Raw genomic sequence first — 24,046 nt, 5'->3', positions numbered from 1 at the left:
AGCTCTGTGTGTGTGCGGGAGTGAGGAATCAAGATGATGAGAAATTGGCCACAGCACAGAAGCCGGAGCAGACTTCCTATGAGTCTTAGTTGTTCAGAATCACCATAATCCAAGCTCTCAGCAATTGCTCAAAGATTCAAATTTCATAGACATTTTCAAAAACCAGGTCAATTGATAGCTAACATTGTGGAGGAAATACATTAGCTTTCAGAAGACAGATTTCAGGGCAGTTTTGGGAGGTATGCTCAGAGCCAGGCTGGTCTGCGAAATTAACAAGGACAGCATTCAGTGTCAGTTGTTGGGGAAGTCACACTTACTTTTAAGAAGGTTCTAGAAATTTTGAAGGATATGGAAATTGCTGCTAGGCATGCCAAACATATTCAGCAGGCTAATGGTAGTGCCTAGGCAGGGGCACTGCACGAAACTCAGAAAGAAGCCTTCAGAAAAAAAAAGTTAAAAGCAGTGGAGTGTTTTAGGTGTGGAAGGCCACACTACGCCAATCATTTAGAATTCATAGGTGGTGGCCATTTGGCCCATTGAGTCTGCACTAACCATTATCCCACCCAGGTCCTATCCCTATAACCCTACTTCTTTACCTCACTAACCCCCTGACACCAAGGGACAATTTTGCATGGCTGATCAACGTAACCCGCACATCTTTGGCATGTGGGAGGAAACTGGAGCACCTGGAGGAAACCCACGCAGATATGGGGAGAATGTGCAAAACATACACAAACACAGTGACTCAAGCTGGGAATCGAACCCGGGTCCCTGGTGCTGTGAGGCAGCTGTGCTAACCACTGTGCCAGCATGCCGTTGCAAGTTTATGGACATTTGTTTGTCTACAATGCAGCAAGGGCATTTAGAAAAGGATGCGGATGAAAGGCAAGGCAGTACAAGAATATTTAAATTTAACGAAGGATCAATGAGCTACACACCACGTGGAAAGCTTGGAGCCGGCAGGGAAGCGTAACCATAATATGTCCACTATTAATAAGGCATGAGCAGAGCCTGCGTTTGCTACAGTTGTAATCAACAAAGAGCAAAATCAAGATGGGGGAGGACACAGGAACCTCTGCATCTGTAATTAATACGCAAATTTGCAAGTTGACATTGAATTCTAACCAACAGGACAGGTTATTGGTGATCTGAACACCCAGAAACTTGAAGCTTTTGACCATTTCTATTTCGTTGCTGTTGACGTAGACAGGAACACGTTCTTCACTACACTTCCTAAAGTCAGTGACTATCCCCTTCGTTTCACTGACGTTCAGGGAGAGGTTATTGTCGTCGAACCATTTCACCAGATTCTCTGGGTGGGAGTTTCCACTGCGTTCTCCCTCAAAACCGTAAAAATCCCGCCTGAGGTCAATGAAACTTTGCATGGTCGGCCTCCCCTCCCCGGCAGGTGGGTGGGAAAATTCCACTTCCACTGATGGTCTCTGCCAGTGGCAGCAAGTGGGGCAGAAAAATCCACAAGACTCCTTAGGTCCCTTCATCATTGCAGCCATTTACATGACACCTAAAAATTTCCTACACCTTCACTTGCATGTCTATGTGGAGTTTGCACATTCTCCCCGTGTCTGCGTGGGTTTCCTCCAGGTGCTCCAGTTTCCTCCCACAGTCCAAAAATGTGCAGGTTGATTGATTGGACATGCTACATTAACCCTTAGTGTCCCTCGATGTCATATGCTAGAGGGATTAGCAGGGATAGGATCGGCGTAGGATTGATGTTGGTGCAGACTCAATGGGCTGCATGGCCTCCTTCTGCACCAACACCTTCTATGGATTGTACGTGTTTATCCAATTCCATTTTATCAGCCTCTTTTCACCTAAGCTTGTTTCACACTTAATATCTTGCACGTTCCTCACTACCCCCTTACAGCCATTCAGTTTTAATAAGAAAAAATCAAACTGGAATAAAATTAAGAATGGAAAGTAACATTACAACTGCCGAGTTCAGCATGCTAAATTTCATTGTGAAAGCTTTTGGCAGGTACTTTTCACTACTTATAAATAATTCCAGCTTTGTATTGCTGTTCACCTAATCAAACACGTGACAAACGTGTAGCTGAAAGTAGAGTAGAAATTAGCCTTGGAAGACTTCAGTCAGAAAAGCCAGTCACTACACTTCTCAAAGATGTCACTGTTGGTTACACCAGAGAGTGATGATTATTAAAGACAGGACATTAGACTCAATTATTAGAATGCTCTGCACAGCTAAATTTGCATCTCACCTCATTATTATTTTTCTTTACTTTAACTCTCTGTGGTCTTAACCATGACTGACAGGGGCAGCCAACAGTCATTCAAATTAGAAGAATGACAAGAGTTAGGTATGTCTAGGTTAAAACAAAATTTGGGTTCAACGTAATGAACATGAGTATAATTAGGGTTGATGGAAAGGTTACTGAAAGTTTGTCCAAAAAAATCACAGCATGTGAAATTACATTTACAGGACACGCATGCATGCTGTTGGCAAGACTTTGCACATTACAAAGTAAGTAGTTAATGAAAACTCAGCCTTAACAAAAACACTTTGGATCACATGCTGCAGTCCAGAACTGCTGAACAGTATCCAAAACTCTCAAAACATCCCACATCACCCATCCACTGCAGTGAACAAAAACAGTAATAGGCTAGTGACAATAATCCCCATGTACAATATAGCTATTTGAGGACATAAAAGAAAGATTGGCCTGTGGGTTTTAAGTACTATTTTTACGAGAATGTTTTCTTTTTTCAAAAAAATCTTTCCCTAGAGTCTTCGTTTCAGATGTTTTTCCATTGAAAATTTCACTTAGAAAAGCCTGTATGTACTCTATGCTAGGGAGTCCTTTTAAGATTGAAGATCATTTCATACAAAAAGAAATGGTTTTTGACAGTAATAGATTTTGCAAATCAAGGCATTTAGTGCAGACTTACTCCTTCTGACAGTGTCTTTATCTAAACACAACAGATATTTTAAAATGTTTTCAAGATATCCAGTGGCATAGTTAGAACTAGCAAAGGACTCAGAATTTTAAACCGTAATGAATGTTTTATTTTGCTGTGAAAACTTGAGTAATGTGAGGTGGTGTTCATTAAAATCATCAGAACATTTCACAAGTTTAAATGTCTAAAATGTTCATCATTTTTGAGCTTGTCCCCCCACTCCCAACAGAAAATCATGAGTTGAGTTGGATAGCACAAAGGCAGAGAAGTGTGAAGCAGAAGAGCAGGGAAAGAGCAGAGGAACAAATAGAGGAAAAACAGAGGAGAAAGAAAAGAGGACTAAATGCTGGAGAAAGGAAAAGATTAAAACATGAGACAGAAAGAAACATAATATTACAAGAAACAATAAAACTAAAAAAGGAAAAGAAATTTAAGATAAAGTCACGGAAAGGAAAGAGGCTCACACACAGACCAAGCCTGGTTTCTGTAACACAAAAACATCACCAAGAGAATGGTTATGGTGCGATCCATATACATGCACTCAAACACATATGCACCCATGAGTGTGTGTACACACATTCACCTGTAAGTACTGGACAGCAATTAAGGAACAAAAAAAAAACCCCACTGGTTTCTTCCTCATTAACCCAGGAGCACTGAAGTCAACTGTGCCATCCTTAACTCTGCTCCAAGTGAAATTAGCAGACTTAGGTAAGCCCGGGGATCAAAGCTAAAGTAGCCCCTCTGTGCTGCAGTTAATGGATAAATTGACACACGAATCATGAACAATAGTTATATTCCTGGACTATTTCTTCTTTATGTTGATTGCAATAATGGAATCAAGAGGTGCATCAATATGGGTGCATATAATGCTGGGGACAGTGGTATAGTGGTCATCCAACTGAATTGGTGATCTAAAAGCCTGGACTAACATTCTAGTAAAAAGTCTGACAACACCAGGTTTAAGTCCAACCGATTTATTTGATAGTACACTCGCTAGCTTTCAGGTTAGTCCCTTCGTCAGGACCCATTCACCTGATGAAGGGACTAACCCGAAAGCTAGTGAGTGTACTATCAAATAAATCGGTTGGACTTGAACATGGTGTTGTCAGACTTTTTACTGTGTTTACCCCAGTCTAACGCCAGCATATCCACATCATGACTAACATTCTAGAACGTGGCAGCTGGAGGAGTTTAAATTCAGTGAATTAAACTAGTATAAAAAGCTGATCATGAAACTACTTTCAAAAAACCATCTGGCTCCCCGATTAAGGAGGAAAAACTGCCATCCTTATCCTAAATGCCTCTCCAGACCAACAGCAATATAACTGACTCTTAACTGCACTCAGAAATGGCCAAGCAAGCCACACAGCTGTACTATCCCACTACAGAAAAGTCTGAGGAATAGACACACACTGCCCTGTTGAGTCCTCCTTGCTAACATCGGGCCCAAAATTGGGACAGCTGTCCCATAGCCTAGAAAAACAACAGCCTGACATATTAATATGTTCAGAATTATTCCTTACATCTAATGGCCCAGATTCATCCATCACCATCCCTGGGATGTTCTGGCCCAGTAAGAAGTCTCACAACACCAGATTAAAGTCCATCAGGTTTATTTGATAGCACAAGCTGTTGGACTTTAATCTGGTGTTGTGAGACTACTTACTGTGCTTACCCAAGTCCAATGCTGGCATCACCACTTCATGTTCTGGCCCGCCAGCAGTTCAAACCCACTAAAGATGACAGCAGCACTATGGTGCTATACTGTCAAGATAGAGTGGCCCCGAGACTCCTCACATTGACTCCAGTGTCTATGAAATCTCCTAACATCAGATCAAACACGGATAAGAAAATCTCCTGTTGTTTACCATTTCCCTCAGCTGACGAAGCAGTACTCTATGTTAGACACCACTTGGAAGAAGCACCAAGGGTGGAAAGGATGAAGACGCACTCTGAATGGGGGACTTCACTATCCATCACTACGAGTGGCTCGATAACACCACCAGTGACCAAATTGGCTGGATCCTGAAGAACATATCATAGCCACTGGCCCAGTCTGGCAAATGAAAGAATGGACAAGTGGGAAAACGTACCCAACATCAACCTCAACAATCTACCTGTCAGAGATGTATCTGTCCATGGCTATGTTGGTAGAAGTGACCATCTCGCAGTTCTTGGATATAAAATTTCATTTTCACACTGATGATATCTGTCATTGTATTGTGTGGCATTATCAATGTGCTAAATAGGATAGATTGAGAATAGATCTAGCCTTTCAAAAATGCCCATCTGGACATCAGCAGCAGTAGAATCGTACTTAACCACAACCTGTCCCTCATTGCCCTGCATATTCTTCCCTCTACATTAGCATTAAGCAAGCGAATCAACCCTGGTTCAATACAAGGTGTTAATTTTGAAATATGTTCGGATATTATTCAACATTAAAAGTCAATCATAGATAGAATCCCTACACTGTAGAAAGAGGCTATTCAACCCATCCCGTCTGCACCAATTCTGACAGAATATCCTACCCAGGCTCACTTCTATTATCCCCATCCCCTTAACCCCACACGTTTACATCTCACCTACACATCTTGGAACACTAAGGGGTAATTTACCATGGCCAATCCACCTAATCTGCCCATCTTTGGACGGTGGGAGGAAACCTGAGCACCCAGAAGAAATCCATGCAGACACAGAGAACATGCAAATTCCAAAATCACACAAGGCTGGAATTGAACTTGGGTCCTTGGAGCTGTGAGGCAGCAGTGCTAACCACTCTACCACTGTGCCTTCGCCATAAACATCAAGTTGTTGCAATGCAAATAAAATATTTTGTTGAACTTTAAATAAAATATACTATGGCTTGTTTTATGACAGAAAATGAGCAGTCATAATTGATGTATTACTATTATCCTTTCAAAGGTTGAGACTCAGGATCCCTACAATACAGGAGGCGGCCATTCGGCCCATCGAAACCGCACTGACAACAATCCCACCATATCCCCATAACCCCACATATTTACGCTGCTGACATTCCCCAAAACTAGGGTCAATTTAGCATAGTCAATCAATCTGACCCACACATCTTTGGACTGTGGGAGGAAACTGGAGCACCCAGAGGAAACTCACACAGACACAGGGAGAACATGCAGCCCCCAAACAGACAGTGACCCAAGCTGGGAATCCAACCCATGTCCCTGGCGCTGTGAGGCAGCAGTGCTAACCATTGTGCCACCGTGCCACCCTCCAAACACTTAATTATGTATCTTAATTTCAAATAAAATCACCAGGCCTTATGGCTGAGAAAACAGATGGCCAAACAGCTTAGATTATCCTTCTTTCAGGTTATAGATTTGTAAAAATTTCTGAACAAAAATCCCATTCTACTTCAAAGTAGAATTCTATTGCTTTCAATTTTTCACTTCAGGTGGTTATTTAATTATTTCTTCAATGTCGCCACTATCATTAGTGTATTCCATATTCTATGACATTTTGCGGAGGCAGAATTAACTCATCCTAACCCTAAATTCATGTTCTTGATTGGCTAGTCACAACAACATTTCAATATTTACCTTCTCAAACTCTTTTAACAATTTTGAACGACTTGGTGAAATGCTTCTTTAATCTCTGCTGTTATTTTTCAGTTCCATCATCAAAATTATTTTCTCCTATCACAGTTTATCAGCCCTGTAATTCTACAATACACATAGTCTGTATTTTATTCTTCCCAATAATGCGGTTTTCAAAACTGAAAGTAGCTCTCTGACAGTGGCTTAGCCAACATCTCCCAGTTTCATTATTTCCTCCTTACTTTGGTATTCAATGTCTTTGGTTGTGGCTTTTTCCAGAACAAACAAAATATCTTGTTTAAACATGAAATGAATGGCCCGAACTTTCCACAAGCTACAGGATGTGTAGGCTTCTAATGCTTAAACAATACAACATTTAAATAATATATAAAGAAATGCAAGTTAAACCATTAGTTCTGCTCTACTTTATCCCCTACCTGTAAGGGTGGTAGCATTGGAAGAGCTTCGTCTCTGCCAGTTGTGCGCTGTATCTGCATCAATAGCATCATCAGTTACTACATCAACTTTTAACTCTTCATCAAATGTCTTCCACTGAGATAAGGATAGCTCCGTTTCATTGAAACCATTAAAATCATTGGATGTTTCACTACTGATACTCTCACCTAGTTGTAGCAGAGAAAAAAAAAGTTTTTTTAAAAAAACCATATGTTGAATGTCGAATTCCCCCTTTAAATTCAGATAAAAACTGCATGTTTTAAAATACAAAATCATTTTGAGATAGATTTCCATGCTTCAGAGTTGAAAATTTTTTGCTTACTCTTTAGCAACAGTTTAATGAAAGTTTAACCTTTACAAATGCTCACACAGTTCCCTATCACATTGTTAATGTATTAATTCACATATCACAATTACAAAGTAGAAAAACTTAGAAGACGACTAGATCATTCTGTATGCAAATGGAACAGAAAAGCAGTTTGGTAAAACAAACAACTTGACATCCAGTGATTACACTAATACTCAAATACCTCAGTACTTGCAATGCACTGTTGACCAGGAATTAATTTGTCTCCAGCACCTAAAGCATGTTCCCACCTATGTTGCATTTCTAATTTCCCCCATAGTAAGTGTCCAGCTATTTGTGTGTGACTGTTAGATATTGCCACTTCTTGCTGGTCTTTGTAGCAATTTTGATAATACCACTGATTGACAGCTACTCTATCCTCCCACACAATTAAAAGATTTTTATTTTGCACCGCAGAAAAATGTGAGATTTCTGAATCCCAGAGCGATCGATAAACTCTTGCTAAAGAATAGGAGGAAAGAAGCAATAAATATGGAAAGATGACGATGTTTGAGAAGAAAGTCGAATGTGTAGTTCAGTAACGTGAAGAACTCAGATACGGTAAATGTCAAAGCCACAAAAGGGAAGGAGGGCTACAGACACAAACTCCATATAGGGTGAGCAGCGCACAGATCTGAAAGTGCAGGAGATGAATTAGCCGACCATCATCTAAATAAGCAAAGTAGCTACATTGAAACAACTTGGAATCATGGTCAAATTGTCTGATTTTCCAAAATGAGCAACCCATGCTCCAATCCTGGCGACAAGATGATGCCGAACTGACGATCTTGCTATCAATCCACCAGGATAAACTCAAGGACAATGCTGCCTTTTTATTTCAAACTGTCTAAGCTGGAAGCCACCAAAGGACAGAAAGTACACTGCAAATTTAATAACTAAATAAATTCCTTCATATGGTGTGATGAAATAATCAATCTGAAATTGAAAAATCACATAAGAGCTAGTTTATCAAACTTCCCAATGGATAACATGTCAAACTTCAGTTGATCAATGGGCATCACTGCCCAGATAAAGTGAACAATGGCAATTTAAGTCCTTTGATAGTTCTAAATGTGGAACACGGAAATAACATAGTTGATGTAAAGTATTTTAATCAAATGGATTCTCTCCTGATGGGAGGAAGCAAGGACTGCCGTTCAAAATCTGCTTCAATCTCACCAAATAAAACTATACAAAATTAAATTATTCGCCTGACAGACCAAAATATGAAGAGTTCAGGACTCACTCTTATTTCTCAATCTGTCTCTTCCTTGGGATGATTGAAGTGCATCTTCATTGCTTTCTAGCTCACCAGGACTACTGCTCCTACGTATCATGATCTGCAACAAAAATTCAAGAGAAGTATTGTGTAAATTTGGCTTCTCCCTTAATTTTGCTTTGCAATGCATTCAAATAGTGAATAACTAACAGGATGTATAAAAAATACTTTTCTCCATAAAGGTATATATTTAAATATCTATGCAGGGATATTTACGTTTAAAGAAGTTAATGATAGTTTGTTGAAAAGGACAAAGTACTTTGTCCAAAAATAACAAAGGCATAACTTTTCTTTAGAATTTTTTTTATATAAAACGGAGGCATTCTGAAGTAAGCACGATCAACTTGCCAATTAAAAATAAAATGTGCTGGCATGTTTACCCACACAAGTGCATTGGTTTAATACTACTTGCGGATATTGCTCACAAATTGGAAGGCACACTTTGAGAAAACAGGAACGCAAAACCACATAATGCACAATTTATTATATAATTAATATAACCAATGGAGCTCTTGCACCAATAATTACTTCCTAACAGAAGTAAACAGATTGCTTTGAGGAAAGATGTGTGTTGCTAAACTGAAGCTGTGCTTGACACGGCCTTTCATTTAGGACTACAAGCTGAACAATGATCTCATTTTCCATGAGCTCAGCTATTACCTATGGAGAGCTTCCCTAAATATGCACATGCTGAGGTTAATTGGGTAATTTCAAATCCTATACTGTATTTTTTTGAACTCTGGGGGCAGGAAATAAAGGGGAATTGAATTTGACACAAAATATCAACTCGCATATTGTAACAATTTAAAACTTATTAATTGTAACAATTTTAAAAAGTCTTGTTCCTAACATGTGTTCATAATCACATGTGTCAAAGCATTTAGCATCCAGAAGGCTGGGAAAAGGAATTCGTTGTCAACTCGCGTTACCATCGTCCCATAATCATTAAAGATCATTGAAATCAGTGTTTATGCATTTTCGCCACTACATTACCACATTTTAGAACATAGAACAGTACAGCACAGTACAGGCCCTTTGGCTTGGGTGGCACAGTGGCACCATAGTCAGTACTGCTGTGTCTCACAGTGGCAGGGACCCAGGTTAGATTCCCAGCTTGGGTCACTGTGCAGAGTCTGCACGTTTTCCTGGTACCTGCGTGGGTTTCCTCTGGCTGCTTCTATTTCCTCCCACCGTCTGAAAGACGTGCTGGTTAGGTACATCTAGATTCATAGAGGTTTACAGCATGGAAGCAGGCCGTTTGGCCCAACCTGACCATGCCACCCAGTTTTTGCTACTAAACTAGTGGTGCCATGCATTTACCATCCTAAATTCTTCCTCAGTGTACCCAAGCAGGTGCCAGAGTGTGACAGTTAGGGAATTTTCACAGTAACTTCATTGCAATGTTAATGTGAGCCTACTTGTGACACTAATAAATAAACTTTAAACTTTTTTCAGGTGGTAAATCAGTAAAAATGAACATTAGCCCAAAAGAAAAAAAAAATAGAATTCCTGTTGTTTTCTTACTGCTCCAAAGATGGAACTGAGCATGTAGTCCATATTGTATGAAGAACAGTAAATTGCTGGACTCATGGGTGTGATGCCTGTGCACTTCAGGCCTGATTTTTTAGCAAGAAATGATGGATATGAAATTCGAAGGTGTCAGTCTTCACAGTGGAAGGCACAAATAACATGCCAAAAATGGCTTCTGCTCATCACTTGCTATGTCTGTTCCCAAACTCAAACAACAGTTTGTTGATACCCATGCTGATTTCACCCTACCAACATCTTGATGCCAAAGCTTTTTGTCGTGCACTCAGAATAAATGCAAGAATGCCAAATATCAATCACCTGGATCACCAAATTTAAATATGGACTCGTTATCTGCTATTTACTTCATTTTTACAACCAGCTTTTTACGCACCTTAATTTTGATGGGAGCACACCTTTGTAACTTGAACTCCCCCTGAGCTGATTCACATGGGATTTTTGCTGTTGCTCCAAGCCCCTTCATTGCATTTATAGTCTCTTTTAAACTTCTTTATCCCTCCTGTACGATCTCTTGTCTTCCCAAGAGTTCCCAGCTCTCCCAATTTTCCAGCTCAACCCTTGATATTCCTACTCTATTGCCACCATCCAAAGCTTGATTCCTTCTCACCCATCATCTCCTTAACCCTTTATGGTATGTCTGTCTTTTCGGCAATATTTAAGATTGATCCTCCCTTGACTGTATTCTAGATTTAAGAAACACTTAAGGTAATTTTGTTCATGCATCGCCTTACAACTGGAGTTTCATTGTCTTTTCCTCCAAATTTTCTGTTCTCAACAATGGTAGTCTTTGAATCAGAGTTACTGAAACTAGCCGAATGCTCCCACTTTTGTCCTGTAATAAACATACAAGAAAAAATTTATACGTATGTGAGGTTTAAGCAAAGAGTTCATTATTTCCTAAATTTTACACCTATCTTTTTGGTAAAGGGAGTCTTTAAATTTACAGGCTTAATACATTACATCAGCAAACCATGCCAGCTTTAAAAACATCTTAGGCATAATGCCATTATCCCTCATACAAAAGTATACAACATTAAAACATTCCATGGTGGTGTGATAGGGTGGCACGGTGGCACAGTGGTTAGTTAGCACTGCTGCCTCATAGCACCAGGGACCCAGATTCGATTCTTCACTCGGGTTACTGTCTGTGCGGACTCCTGTCGACACGGGTGCTCCAGTTTCCTCCCACAGTCTGAATGACGTGTTGGTTAGGTGCATTGGCCATGCTAAAGTCTCCCTCAGTGTACCCAAACAGGTGCCGGAGTGTGGCGACTAGGGGATTTCCAGAGTAACTTCATTGCATTGTTAATGTTAGCCTACTTGTGACAAAAATAAAAGGTATTCTTAAATTTATATTAATTTGGACAGCAAACAATGGAGTGTTCAACATTTCTTTTTGAAATAGTGCGCACTTTATCATCATCTTCAATGGCTCGAAATCCTTAAATAGTATGAGACACGCAGTGCCCTGTATTTCAGCAACTAACCCTGGAGTTTGTAAAGTTTTGTTGCCAGCAAATTGGGGTGAATTTTATCTTCCACACACTGCGCACCATCCCAGATCTTAGATAACGCCAAACTAGGAGTCAAAATGTTTATCAGTCTTTGGCTAGGGAATTTATTTACTTTTGATGCATCACATTATTGTGATTCCTTCATCCTATTACATCCTTACTATTTGCCATCATTATTAATTTCAAATGATACTACATTACATTCAATGAAAAGATTTTACTTTCCTCCAACCACCAACCCAACCCAATCCAACCCCACCACCCCCACCCCCCACCCAAAAACAAATCTCAAGTCCTGGTATACAAAAGTTGTTGTATAGTTTATTCACAGTACCTTGCAGTTCAGACTGGAGTTGTTCAGCTATGTCAGAGGTGCTGCTGCTATGGGCAAGTTTTTGTTCTTGATCCAGCACTGAACCACACATCAGTTCTTCTGCATCTGGTGCACTTTCAGGCTGTTGGAACTCTTCATCTTCTATGTGTACATAATAACATTTGGCAGTGAGTGAAATCTAATCTGCATCTTTCCCTTAGAAATGTGCTTCACAAAAACATTTTTAAAATTGACACATAAAACCCAAGTTGCTCTCAATGTTTTCCCCTCTTTTTAAACTATAGTCACTCTTGAGACCACGTCTACTCAGATTCAGTGACAATCCTAGTTAAAAGCCAATCAACTTGCACCTGTGGACTAACTGTTGTTCAGGAGGTATCACCACCCCTTGAATTATAAGGAATTTGTAACGTAGTAAAAGATAAATTATATTACGTATTGTGCTCGCAGAACTTGTGAAAGGAATGTAAATTTTAACAGCATTTTCTTTCCCTTTGAATTTTCAATCCAAACCAAAAATTAAAACCAAAGTTAACTTGGTGTGAAAAATTAAGCAACTGCTCTCTGCATTGTAAACATGCGCAACGATAATCCTTTTTCAGTACAGGAGGAGCTGTTTGAAGTGAATGGAGTTCAAAATAAATGATGCAGTTAAATTTGCCTTACTAGGAAAATGTAAAACAGAACAAGGAAATTTCAGAAACGAATGGAACTACAAACATTATTTACATTATAAAATGAAACCTTCTGCTACACCTAGAGTTAGGGGGTAACTTTATGAAATAAGCACAACTATTTCATCCCATCTGCTATTCTGTTGACAAAAAAATTACAAACCATTCTGCAATAAATACACTTTCCAAGTCTTCAAATTTATTTTTGCATTTAATGCAACCTAACTTTAAGGCCCATTGCCCCATACAAAGCACGTTGTATGAAAAACACTGAACAATGTCTGTAAAGGTATTGCATACATCATGTATCTGGTTTATACCCCATACTTGTTTATAATGGTGCATTTTACACGCAAAATATTTAATTTTTAAGATTTTTCCTGCAGGATCAAATAGAGATTTGTGGACTGAGCATTTTGTGAACCATCTGGTATTTATGTTAACAATTTTTCTAACTCAGATTAACTGTGCTCAAGACTTTATGTATGGATGTCAAATGCAACAGGACCTGGTTAAGAGAGACAAGAATGCAGATTTTCCTTGAATAAGAATTGTGTATTATCTATTTAGGATTGAATGCATTTATACGAGAAATATTATTGTGGGCTTAATTGAATAGGTGACATATCACTCCATAGCAAAATAGCTTGAATCATCATATAACAGAAAAACAAATAAGCCATAAGGTAGTGTGAATATGCAACATCAATTCACAGACAGAAAGCCAATCATCTTGAAGCATGATTTCTTACAGGACAAAAATTCTCTTTCAGCTAGATTATCTTTCACTGTAGATGGGGCATCAATTAATAAAGAAACGCTTTTAAGGATCAAATAATAAGCATAGTCTTTGCAGCAGCAAATAAAATGTTAGGGTTTACTTTTAATCTATGTTTTTAAGTCTGTGAAAAAAATGTCCAACCAAAATGGACAACTCATCAAAAGTCGCAAAAGAATAAATTTTAACCTTGGCTACATTAAGATAAATCTACAGCTTTATTACTGGCTCTTTTCCCTCAGGAGCTGACACCAATTTATTAGCAATACACATCTGTGGATAAATCCTGTGCATTTGCATCCCATTCCTCTTTCTTCAGTTTATGACAGAGGCCATCAAAATGTCACTGAGATTAATCATTAACACTGATCCAAAAGCAGTTTAATGAGAGCAAAAAAAATACAAATAGGTTATTGACCAAATATAGATTATACACATTTCAGTGACTATTGCTGAAGAAAGAGACATGCTACCAAAGCTTTTCATCCTGACAGATGCAAGAATACCAAATCTCAAAAGGAACAATAATTTATATGGCATGAGAAGAGGGTGCTGACAGGTTGGCAAGTGGACTCTGGTAGCATTGAGAGGTCTCAGCACCAACCCAGACATGCATATCGGTATGCCCAAAGGGGCTGGAATAGTCAGCCTTAAAAAGCGTGACTACAATAACAAAATGCACACTGTTCAAGACGTATCCAAATTTCTATCCACTGGACCCATTTCTAAGCGTAAGCGCACAGGTCTGCTTGAAAACAAGTTACAAAATGCTTGTTGGACTTGTGCAAGAGTAACGACCTGCCTAGTGGTGAATATGATAGGATTCGTTCTTGTGGCTTAATGCGCCCATGTATGTACGCACTGCCCAAGACACAAAAGTGATGTCAATTTACATCCCATCTTACCTGTGATTGGTTCTGCACAACATTAATGAGCCAAATAGCTGAGAGTTGAAACAACTATTGAGGAAGTCTTCCACATATACAGTGAATTCCTTCACCTTTGCAAAGACCACACGGGACTTGCGCATTGACAGGAGTGTTGTGTCCACGTACGCATTTGAAATTGCTAGCTTATTCATGAATGCACCACTTGGCAATAAACACTTGCACCATGTTACCAATGCATGTCTACCTAGACATGCTGCCATTGCCTGAATCTGCATTTATTGAACTTGAGCTCAGCAACTCGCTTAGTTGAGTTCGATTGTAACAACATCCATTCACGTCCAAATGCATGGTGTTCCTGGGTCCTGCTCTTGCAAACATCTCTGTTGGTTTCCACAGAAATGCTTCTTTGATGGAATGGCTCCTAAATTCCTACTCCTTGCACATTTCCAATATGTAATGATACCTTTACTATATTTGAACCTGCAGCTGCAAATTTTCCTTATTCACCTTAATGGGTTCCATCTTGAGCACAAAGTCACCTTTGAACTGGAGCAGTGAAACAACACTCGTTCCTTGATGTGCTAATTCAGAAATCTGTCAATAGGTTTTCTACTACCGTCAACTGCAAGCCCACCTCAACATAGGCATCGAGAGATACAGTTCCATGCACTACAAGAATGGCAACTTCACAATTAGGGCCAGAGCCACTTGCTCACGGTGCAAGCTTGATGCCAAAAGAAGCTGCATCAAATCTAATCTGCAGAATACTGTCAACCCTGATCAGATCGCTATACATCAAACAAACTCACAAATGGCCCTAAGGCTGCCATTTTGTACCCTGGAAAGCATCTAGTCAACCTCAGATTACCCTGGAAGGATAAGGTTTCTCAAAATTTGTACAATGTATGAAGCTAGCCGTTACCATGCAGTAGCAACACGAGTGGTATATTCTACCCACAGGCTGCTGCCATCAAACCAAAAAAAGAGGTTATGCTTACCACACAAATGACTAAGATTGTTCACAAACTTTGGTACAGGGTGATGCTAATGACGTGGATCGTATGTCCCAATGACTAGTGGAATGTCTCAAAAAACTCATCTTTACACCGTTTGAAATAGGCAAAGTTTTGACCGTATTCAACTAGCTTGTACTTGCAAAACTGAAAATGCAGTGTCCAATCCTGGATGTGATTTTGCGATTAGGTAATAGTTAATAAGTAATTCCAATTGTGTTAAGAAAAAACACTAACAACCAATTTTAAACTATCAGGATCTCAGTGTGGCATGATAGAAGCTACATTTTTTCACAAGCAGGGCCTTGTCCTTTGCAAACAAAAATAACTCATTGTACTTTTTTTAACTAAAAAAGTTTGGGAGACAATCATTTCCTGGTTCATTCCCTACAGCAATGCCTTGACCTGATCCAATCCACCAACCAATCAGCATCCTCTTCTCATGCAGTATAAATTGCTCCCTTTGAGATTTGGTATTCTTTGGGCGCAAGATCTAAAGCTTCGATAGCATGTCTCTTTTCTCAGCAATACTCAAATTCTGTACTACAAAGCAACCAACTCAGTGACTGCTCAACACATGACTGCACAATATCATAAACGCCAGTGGAAAGAAATTAAGAGCAGAATGAAGAAATTAAGGAATAGTATAAAGAATATAGCTTTGAGTACAGTACCTGAGAGTTTCTGAGAAGAAGAGGCATGAGTGATACCAGGTAAGAGAGAGCTCACAGTGTGAAGCAGTAGAGGCACACTTTTAGTGCTTGGCAAAGCCTCATAAAGATGCACACAGTTGCTGATAGATTGGCTTCGCTTAGCTTCCAAAGAAATAAAGCAGGCAAAGATAATTACAATAGATAAAAACATACATATTTTGAGGATACTATCCAACACAGATATACAACATGAATATAAAACCAAGATTATAAATGTCATTACTTTGTAATCTTTTCCTGTCACAGTAAGGTTTCATTCGCCCTATTGCTTGTATATTACTTAAAAAAATGCACATGAATTCAAAGCAGATAGCACATTCAGGTGGCATCATAAGATCACATTCCATATCTCTTATTGGCAAGTTCAGGAATTGTTCCCTCACCTGATTAGATCCCAGGAAGATATACATGAAAGAATGCATTTAAAGGTTTATACAGTTTGAACAGACATTGAAGCAAATGGAAAGGGCCAAATATAATTTGCATTTATATAGTACCATGAACATAAAACATCCCAAAGTGTTTTACCAGCATTGTAAAACAAAACTTTGACAGTCACATGAGATATTAGAGCTGATGAGCAAAGGCTTGGTCAAAAAGATAGGTTTTAAAGAGCAACCCAAGGAGGCAAAACCAAGAACGCTAAAGAGGTCAGAATTAGCAGAGTGAGGAGACCTTAGGGACGTGCAAGAGGTCAGGATGAGGTGAGGGCAAGACGATGCAGAGACTTGAGGACAAAAATTAAAATTTAAAACAGAGGTGTTGCTTAACTGGAAGCTAAAGGGGATAAGAATGAGCATAACTTGGTGCATTTTAAGACACAAGCAGTAGAGTTTTCAATGAGTTCAAGTTTACAGAGAGTAAAATCAGGAATGCTAGCTTTCCTGTAGCCAAGGTATAGAGGTGACAAAGATATGGGTATGGTTTTCAGCAGCACATAAGCTGAGGAAAGAGACAGGCAATGTAATAAGAAATAGGAAATAGGAGCAGGAGTAGGCCATGTAGCCCTTCGAGCCTGCCCCGCCATTCAATAAGATCATGGCTGATCTGTCGTGGCTCAGTTCCACATTCCCGCCCTCTCCCCATAACCCTTAATCCCCTCTCTTATCAAAAACCCATCAACCCGCGTCTTAAAAATATTTAGCGAGGCAGCCTCCACCACTTCAACGGGCAGAGAATTCCAGAGATTCACCACCCTTTGAGTGAAGAAGTTCCTCCTCAACTCCGTTCTAAACCGCCTCCCCTTTATCTTGAGGCTGTGCCCCCTAGTCCTACTGTCTTTTTTGAGCGGGAAGAGTCTCTCCATCTCTATCCTATCCATCCCATTCATCATCTTATACGTCTCAATGAGATCTCCCCTCATTCTTCTAAACTCTAACGAGTACAAGCCTAGTTTATTCAGCCTCTCCTCATAGCTCAACCCCCTCAACTCCAGTATCAGCCTAGTAAACCTCCTCTGCACTCCCTCCAAGGCCAAAATATCTTTGCGCAGGTGCGGCGCCCAAAACTGCACACAGTACTCCAGCTGCGGCCTCACCAATGCCCTATACAGCTGCTGCAAGACCTCCCTACTTTTATATTCAATCCCCCTCGCTATGAAGGCCAGCATCCCATTCGCCTTCCTGACCACATGCTGCACCTGCAATGGCACGGATAAATGGCACATCTTAGTTAAAAAAAACTAATGTGACATTGTATTACTGCACTGGTTAGCCATAAGATTGAAGAAGTTTAATGTTCACTGCCCAAAAAACTAACACCAGCGCATTGTAAATACAACCATGAATGGGTAAAACAGGGGCACATCCCAACATGACATTTACAATAATTTATGCTTCATTTTGGCCAACTTAACCTTCAATCATGCTTGCCTTGCATTATTTGTCACCAATATAACTGCATTACTTTAAGATCATAAATCTCATGTACCACGTGTCATCAGAAATTATAGGAACAGTTCAAGCACCATGCAGAGTGAAATGTTAGCCTTTGCTGTGCCAATTATGGGGTGGAAGTAATAATCCTGGGACGTTATAAAATGATATTGGAAGCTGTTACAATAATTCACAGATGCAAAAAAAGCCCGATTTGTTTTAACATAGGTAACAAAAAACGCTGAACACTCCAATATGGTGTATGTGGCAGTTTCTGTTCAAATTGGTTGCTTTGATAAAGACAACTTACACACTGATTAAACCTCAAAATATCTGGTTAATAATGCTACTTGCATATTACAAGACATTGCAACTATACTTTAGTAAGATATTAAAAGGTAACCACACTTCCAACAAAAGTGCAGTGAAGGTATAAAGGGATAAAAATCTCTGAACACTTGGAAAAAGTGTCTTCAGTCAGCTATGGAGAATTAAAAAGTCAGGGGTATGCGACAAGTCTGAATTACACTGCATAAAAATTCTACAAGACACGTTAACCTGTAATTATATTTTTGTACTTTCTTTCACAATGTTTTCAACTGCATAGGCAAAGAAAAATTAAAACTGGATTCTGAACTGTGCCAGAATGCGTATACAGCAAAACATTACTCAGATGTTCACTGCATGCAAAATCCAATTAGGTAAGCTATTTATCATAAAGGAAAGTGGAAGCAGCAAATGTCCATTTCATCTCACTTAGACACAGATGCAGCATATTTTAAAATGGCACTCATTATTAAAGACTTGTCCATCTGGCAAATATATATGTCTTTTAACAACTAATTACATCAAATCACAGTAATAAAGATATTAAGCATAAAGGGCCTTGTTAAAAAGAAGTTTGTAGTTGGTTATTATTAGCGAAAAGAACCCATACTGATTTACAAATTTGGGCTTAATTGAAGAAAAGGCTTAAGAAATGCAAAAATGATCGAGTGCGAAAGCTGAAGGGTTTATGGAAAACAAACATGCTAATCACACCAATTTGTCAACCGTCAATGGGGATATGTTTGTTTGCCAATAGCTTTGTAGCCCTGTGTCAGGCAGTAATGGCACCTGAGAAGGCGAATATGTACCATCTGCTTGCCTTTTATCCTTAGACTCCTTTCTTTAAAAGGAAAACAAAAAAAAATAAATCTACTGTTTCAAGTCCTACAGCTAATAATAAAAAGATCTCTATTTATGGCCAGCGGGACACACGTTTCTCTGTATGTCTGTGCAGCACACAAAGGAGGACTTCTATGGATAACTCCTTGTAAAAGAAATAATGACACACGACAACAGTATGAAAAGAACCTTGTCGTCGTTCCACTCTCCTGCAATTGACATCATTTCAAAACCCACAGAACATGTGCTATACAAGTATGCGTACAGTGAGCGCTTCCACACTACTCCTTTCACTCAGGTTCCTTTCAGGTTTGTGATTTAGCAACATCATCTAGTGGACAACAAGAACCAGGCTTTTCCACAGAAATATAGAGGATAGTCCAAGCAGCACTTAACCATATGCCATAGCACAAACTTTTCAGCGTCATTATGGCAATGAGTGCACAGAAATTTAAAGAGCAGGCATTAAACGTCAACCTTCCCCCATATATATTATGCATTTATTCTGATTTACTATATTTTAAAAATACCATATAGTTTATGTTTGTACAGATCAGATGTATTTATTGAATTATATAATTGTGATTATAAATTTATAAAAATGCTAATAGGCTACTCCTACTCCTGAATCCTAGTCAATTTGTTTTTATTTCCTTATGTTCTTTGCAAAGTCAAGTTTACACAAAACAAATGGTTAAATTGAAAAACATGCCAATTAAAAATTCTCACATTTAAAAAATCCTTTCGTACATACACTGAAAGGGATAGCAAACATTTGTGTTTACTGATAGTTTGGAAATATCAAATGTATATTAGTAACACTGGAAATTTTGTTTGAAGTGAGTTCCCAACAAATGCAATAAAAATGGAATCTGTGCTGTGGAGTTTTTTTTACACTTTCAAAAATAAGCTGTAAATGAATTCAATTGCAGCACCATTTACACATTATATTACCATCTCTTCAAAAGGCATTAAATTAAAATTAAGTTGAGCATTTATTGATCCAAATTTCAGATGAAAACTTAAGTGAGCTAGACCAAACGACAAGAAAATGATCTTATGCTTTCATACAAAAAAATCTATTACTACATTAACATTTACATTTGTATAATAAAATGTAAAATATTTGAAAGTAATTTACAGACGAGAAGGAGGTACAGAATTTTTCTGGGAGCATGGCATATCTACAGTGCAGAAGGTGGCCATTTGGCCCATTGAGCCTGCACTGACAACAATCCCACCCAGGTCCTATTCCTGCAATCCCCCATATTTACCCTCCTGGTTCCCCTGACATGGGGGCAATTTATCATGGCCAATCAACCTAACCCACACATCTTTGGGCTGTGAAGCACCCGGAGTAAACCCATGCAGACACAGGGAGAATGATTCAGCAAATTCCACACAGACAGACAAGTGACCCGAGGCTGGAATCGAACCCAGGTCCCAGATGCTGTGAGGCATCAGTATTAACCACTGTGCCACCTCGTGGTAGGGGAGAGAAAAAGAGAAAGAAAAAATATGAATAATTGAAGAAATAGCTTGTTAGGAGATTATAAAGAAGAAGGAAGAAGAAGCAAGGCAGAATATTTCCTTGAAGCCTGTTCTAGAATTCAGGGCACAATGACCAACAAAGTAACTTTTGGTGGTGAGTTGGAGTGAGTAAATTCGTAATCTAGAATCAAAGGATTGAAGACTACAGAGTGAAAACACGGTTGGAGAAAATTGCAAGAGTAGGATGGGATGAAGCCTGGAGGAAATCGAAGGTAATGGTAGTGCTGTTGGGCCACAGGAAAAGAATGAAGACAGGAATGAATGATATGCAGGATGTTTCCTGGTGGAGGACTTGGAACACAATGTTCTGACCGAGCTAAAGATTGAGCGGGGTGGAAGGGTAGTGAAAAATAAGGAGACGTGAAGGCCCATAATGATGAAACCATGTTGAGGGCTCCAACAACAAGAACATGAAACAGGAGCACAAGTGAGCATGCTTACAAAATGGAAGATGGTGGCCTTCGTGCCAGATCATAGGCAAAATAGAATGCACAGTGTAAAGAGCTGAACAGAGTGCTGAAGCTGTGCACTACCAGATTCAGTCCAAACAACTAGCCAAGTGGTCAACAAAGCCAGTAGATGAACACAAGTTGCAGAATTATGGAGCACAGAAAAGGGCCAAATGATTCATCATGCTTTTGCCAGCTCCTTGAAAGAGCCATTCGCCAAGTCTACTTCAGCAGCATCTTCCAAACCCACGTCCTCTACCACCAAGAAAGGCAAGGCAGCAGATGCCTGGGAACATGCAAGTTCCCCTTGAAGCTACATAGCATCCCGACTTGGAACTACACCAGCGCTCCTTCACCATCACCAAGTCAAAATTCTGCAACTCGCTTCCTCACAGCACTGTGGGTGCATCAACACCACATGGACTGCAGCGGTTAAAGGAGGTGGCTCTCCAGGCAATTCGGGGTGGATGATAAATGCTAGCTGAGTCAATAATGCCCACATGCCATGACAGAATTTAAAAAAAAACCTCATTCTTTTCTCACAGCTGTGCAAAATTCTCAAGTATATATCCAACAGTCTTTTGAAAATTACTATTGAAGGTACTTCTATTATCCTGGCAGGCAGTTTACCCAGATCTGATAACTCACTGCATTAAAAAAACTCATTTTCCCCTTGTATGATCTTAAGTCTGATTGTCGACCTTGCAAGAAACTACAAAAGGTTGTGAATGTAGCCCAGTTCCATCACACAAACCAGCCTCCCATTCATTGACTCTGTCTACACTTCCCGCTGCCTGGGAAAAGCAACCAGTATAATTAAGGACCCCATGCAGCCCGGACATTCTCTCTTCCATCTGTTTCCATCAGGAAAAAGATACAAAAGTCTGAGGTCACGTACCAACCAACTCAAGAACAGTTTCTTCCCTGCTGCCATCAGACTTTTGAACGGACCTACCTCGCACTAAGGGGATCTTTCTCTACATCCTGGCTATGACTGTAACACTATATTCTGCACCTTCTCCTTTCCTTCTCTATGAACAGTATGCTTTGTCTGTACAGGGCACAGGAAGCAAAACTTTTCACAGTATACATGTGACAATAATAAATCGAATCAAATCACTATGTCAAAATCCCACATGCTTTTGAAAACTTTAAAATCTCTTCCCACCTGCTTTGCTCCAAACAGATCAATTCCAGCTTCTCTCATCTCTCCAAATAACTGAAATCTCTCACTCATCTAGTAAAACATGCTTTGCATTTTCTCATCGGCCTTTATTTTTGTGGTGCCAAGAACGGGACATAAATCTGGGTTGATCACAACTAGATTATCGAGATTTGCTACAACTTCCTTGCTTACCATTCTATATCTCAATTTACAAAGTCAAGAAACACGTATGCTTTCAAAAAGAAAACTGTATTATCAATATGTCCCTCCACCTTCAAAGATTAATGAACTGTCACGTCCCTGTTCTTGCATCTCTACACCGTTTAAAAATTGTACTTTAGTTTTTATCACGTTACCCCATTTTTCCTTCCAAAAGTCATCACTTAATGTCTGCATTAAATGCTGGTTGGTTTAGCTTTGAATAGGAAACTACCATTCACACAGGATTGGGTAATGGAAATAAGCAAAATCTCAAATTAGTGATAGGGGTGAAGAGAATTGAATTTCACGTGTTTAAATGTGGAACCTGACTTACTATTTGCAGGTGTGGGAGCATAAGACAGCATTTATAATTAACAGAATTGTTCTCACATCATAGACAACTGAGAAAATAAAGTATACGAGGAGACGATTAAGAGGAAACAAAGCTAGAAAAGTGCCATTTCACGGATGTGGACTAAACATGAGATACAGTAGGTGTGAATGATGTGGCAGGATAATGAGGAGATTGCGGACAAGATAAGGGCAGCATGCAACATCAATTGCAAATGTGACTTTGAACAACTTGTTGCTTGATACTGTCAGGTAGTCTATACCAGATCAGCGATAATGCTACGTAGCTACAGGGTTACAATGAATTAACTGAGTCTGAAGTGAGGGGGAAACGAGAGGATATAGCAGTAATTTACAAAGTCAGACAAACTGAGTAAGAGCTCTGGCAAGAAAGCAGTGATAACAGTTTTAACAGACTGGAAGCAAAGCATGATAAAGAGATGACAATGTGAGTCAGTTTCTGGAGTTCAGGAATAAGAAACGAGATTTGAAGACAATGAAGGAAGAAGTGGAAACATTATGGAGGAAGCCAGTCCAATAAGAACACAAGAACTAGGAGCAGGAGTCAGCCATCTGGCCCCTCGAGCCTGTTCTGCCATTCAATGAGATCATGGCTGATCTTTTCGTGGACTTAGCTCCACTTACCCGCCCGATCATCATAACCCTTGATTCTTTTACTGTTCAAAAATTTATCTATCCTTGCCTTAAAAACATTCAATGAGGTAGCCTCAACTGCTTCACTGGGCAGGGAATTCCACAGATTCGCAACCCTTTTGTGTGAAGAAGTTCCTCCTCAACTCGGTCCTAAATCTGCTTCCCCTTATTTTGAGGCTATGTTCCCTAGTTCTAGTTGCACCTGCCAGTGTAAACAACTTCCCTGCTTCTATCTTATCTATCCCCTTCATAATCTTATATGTTTCAATAAGACTTCCCCTCATTCTTCTGAATTCCAATGAGTATAGCCCCAGTCTACTCAGTCTCCCCTCATAAGCCAACCGTCTCAACTCCAGAATCAACCTAGTATATGTCCTCGGCACCCTCTCCAGTGCCAGAATATCCTTTCTCAAGTAAGGAGACCAAAACTGTACACGGTATTCCAGGTGTGGTCTCACCAGCACCTTATACAGCTGCAACATGACCTCACTGTTTTCAAACTCCATCCCTCTAGCAATAAAGGGACAAAATTCTATTTGCCGCTTTAATTACTTGCTGCACCTGCAAACCAACTCCTTGA

The 24,046-nt window shown here is 39.5% G+C and overlaps 1 protein-coding gene across 2 annotated transcripts in view; it reads right to left on the bottom strand.

Moving 5' to 3' along the window:
- ralgapa2 (Ral GTPase activating protein catalytic subunit alpha 2) overlaps positions 1-24,046 on the bottom strand; it is a 474,330-nt gene that overhangs the window by 283,515 nt on the left and 166,769 nt on the right. The window contains exons 17-21 of one of the 2 annotated variants that reach the window (XM_080200068.1): positions 16,016-16,156; positions 11,987-12,127; positions 10,870-10,970; positions 8,558-8,651; positions 6,947-7,132 (exon numbers count right to left, since the gene is read on the bottom strand). In XM_080200068.1, the coding sequence (XP_080056194.1) occupies positions 6,947-7,132; positions 8,558-8,651; positions 10,870-10,970; positions 11,987-12,127; positions 16,016-16,156 (663 nt within the window). The remainder of the gene's footprint in view (positions 1-6,946; positions 7,133-8,557; positions 8,652-10,869; positions 10,971-11,986; positions 12,128-16,015; positions 16,157-24,046) is intronic. The other variant, XM_080200069.1, reaches the window with a different exon arrangement.

This window comes from Carcharhinus amblyrhynchos, chromosome 12, assembly GCF_965287045.1.
Source record: "Carcharhinus amblyrhynchos chromosome 12, sCarAmb.v2.hapA, whole genome shotgun sequence".
In the NCBI taxonomy this organism is placed as follows: domain Eukaryota; kingdom Metazoa; phylum Chordata; class Chondrichthyes; order Carcharhiniformes; family Carcharhinidae; genus Carcharhinus; species Carcharhinus amblyrhynchos.
This window is presented reverse-complemented; position numbering and strand designations above follow the sequence as displayed.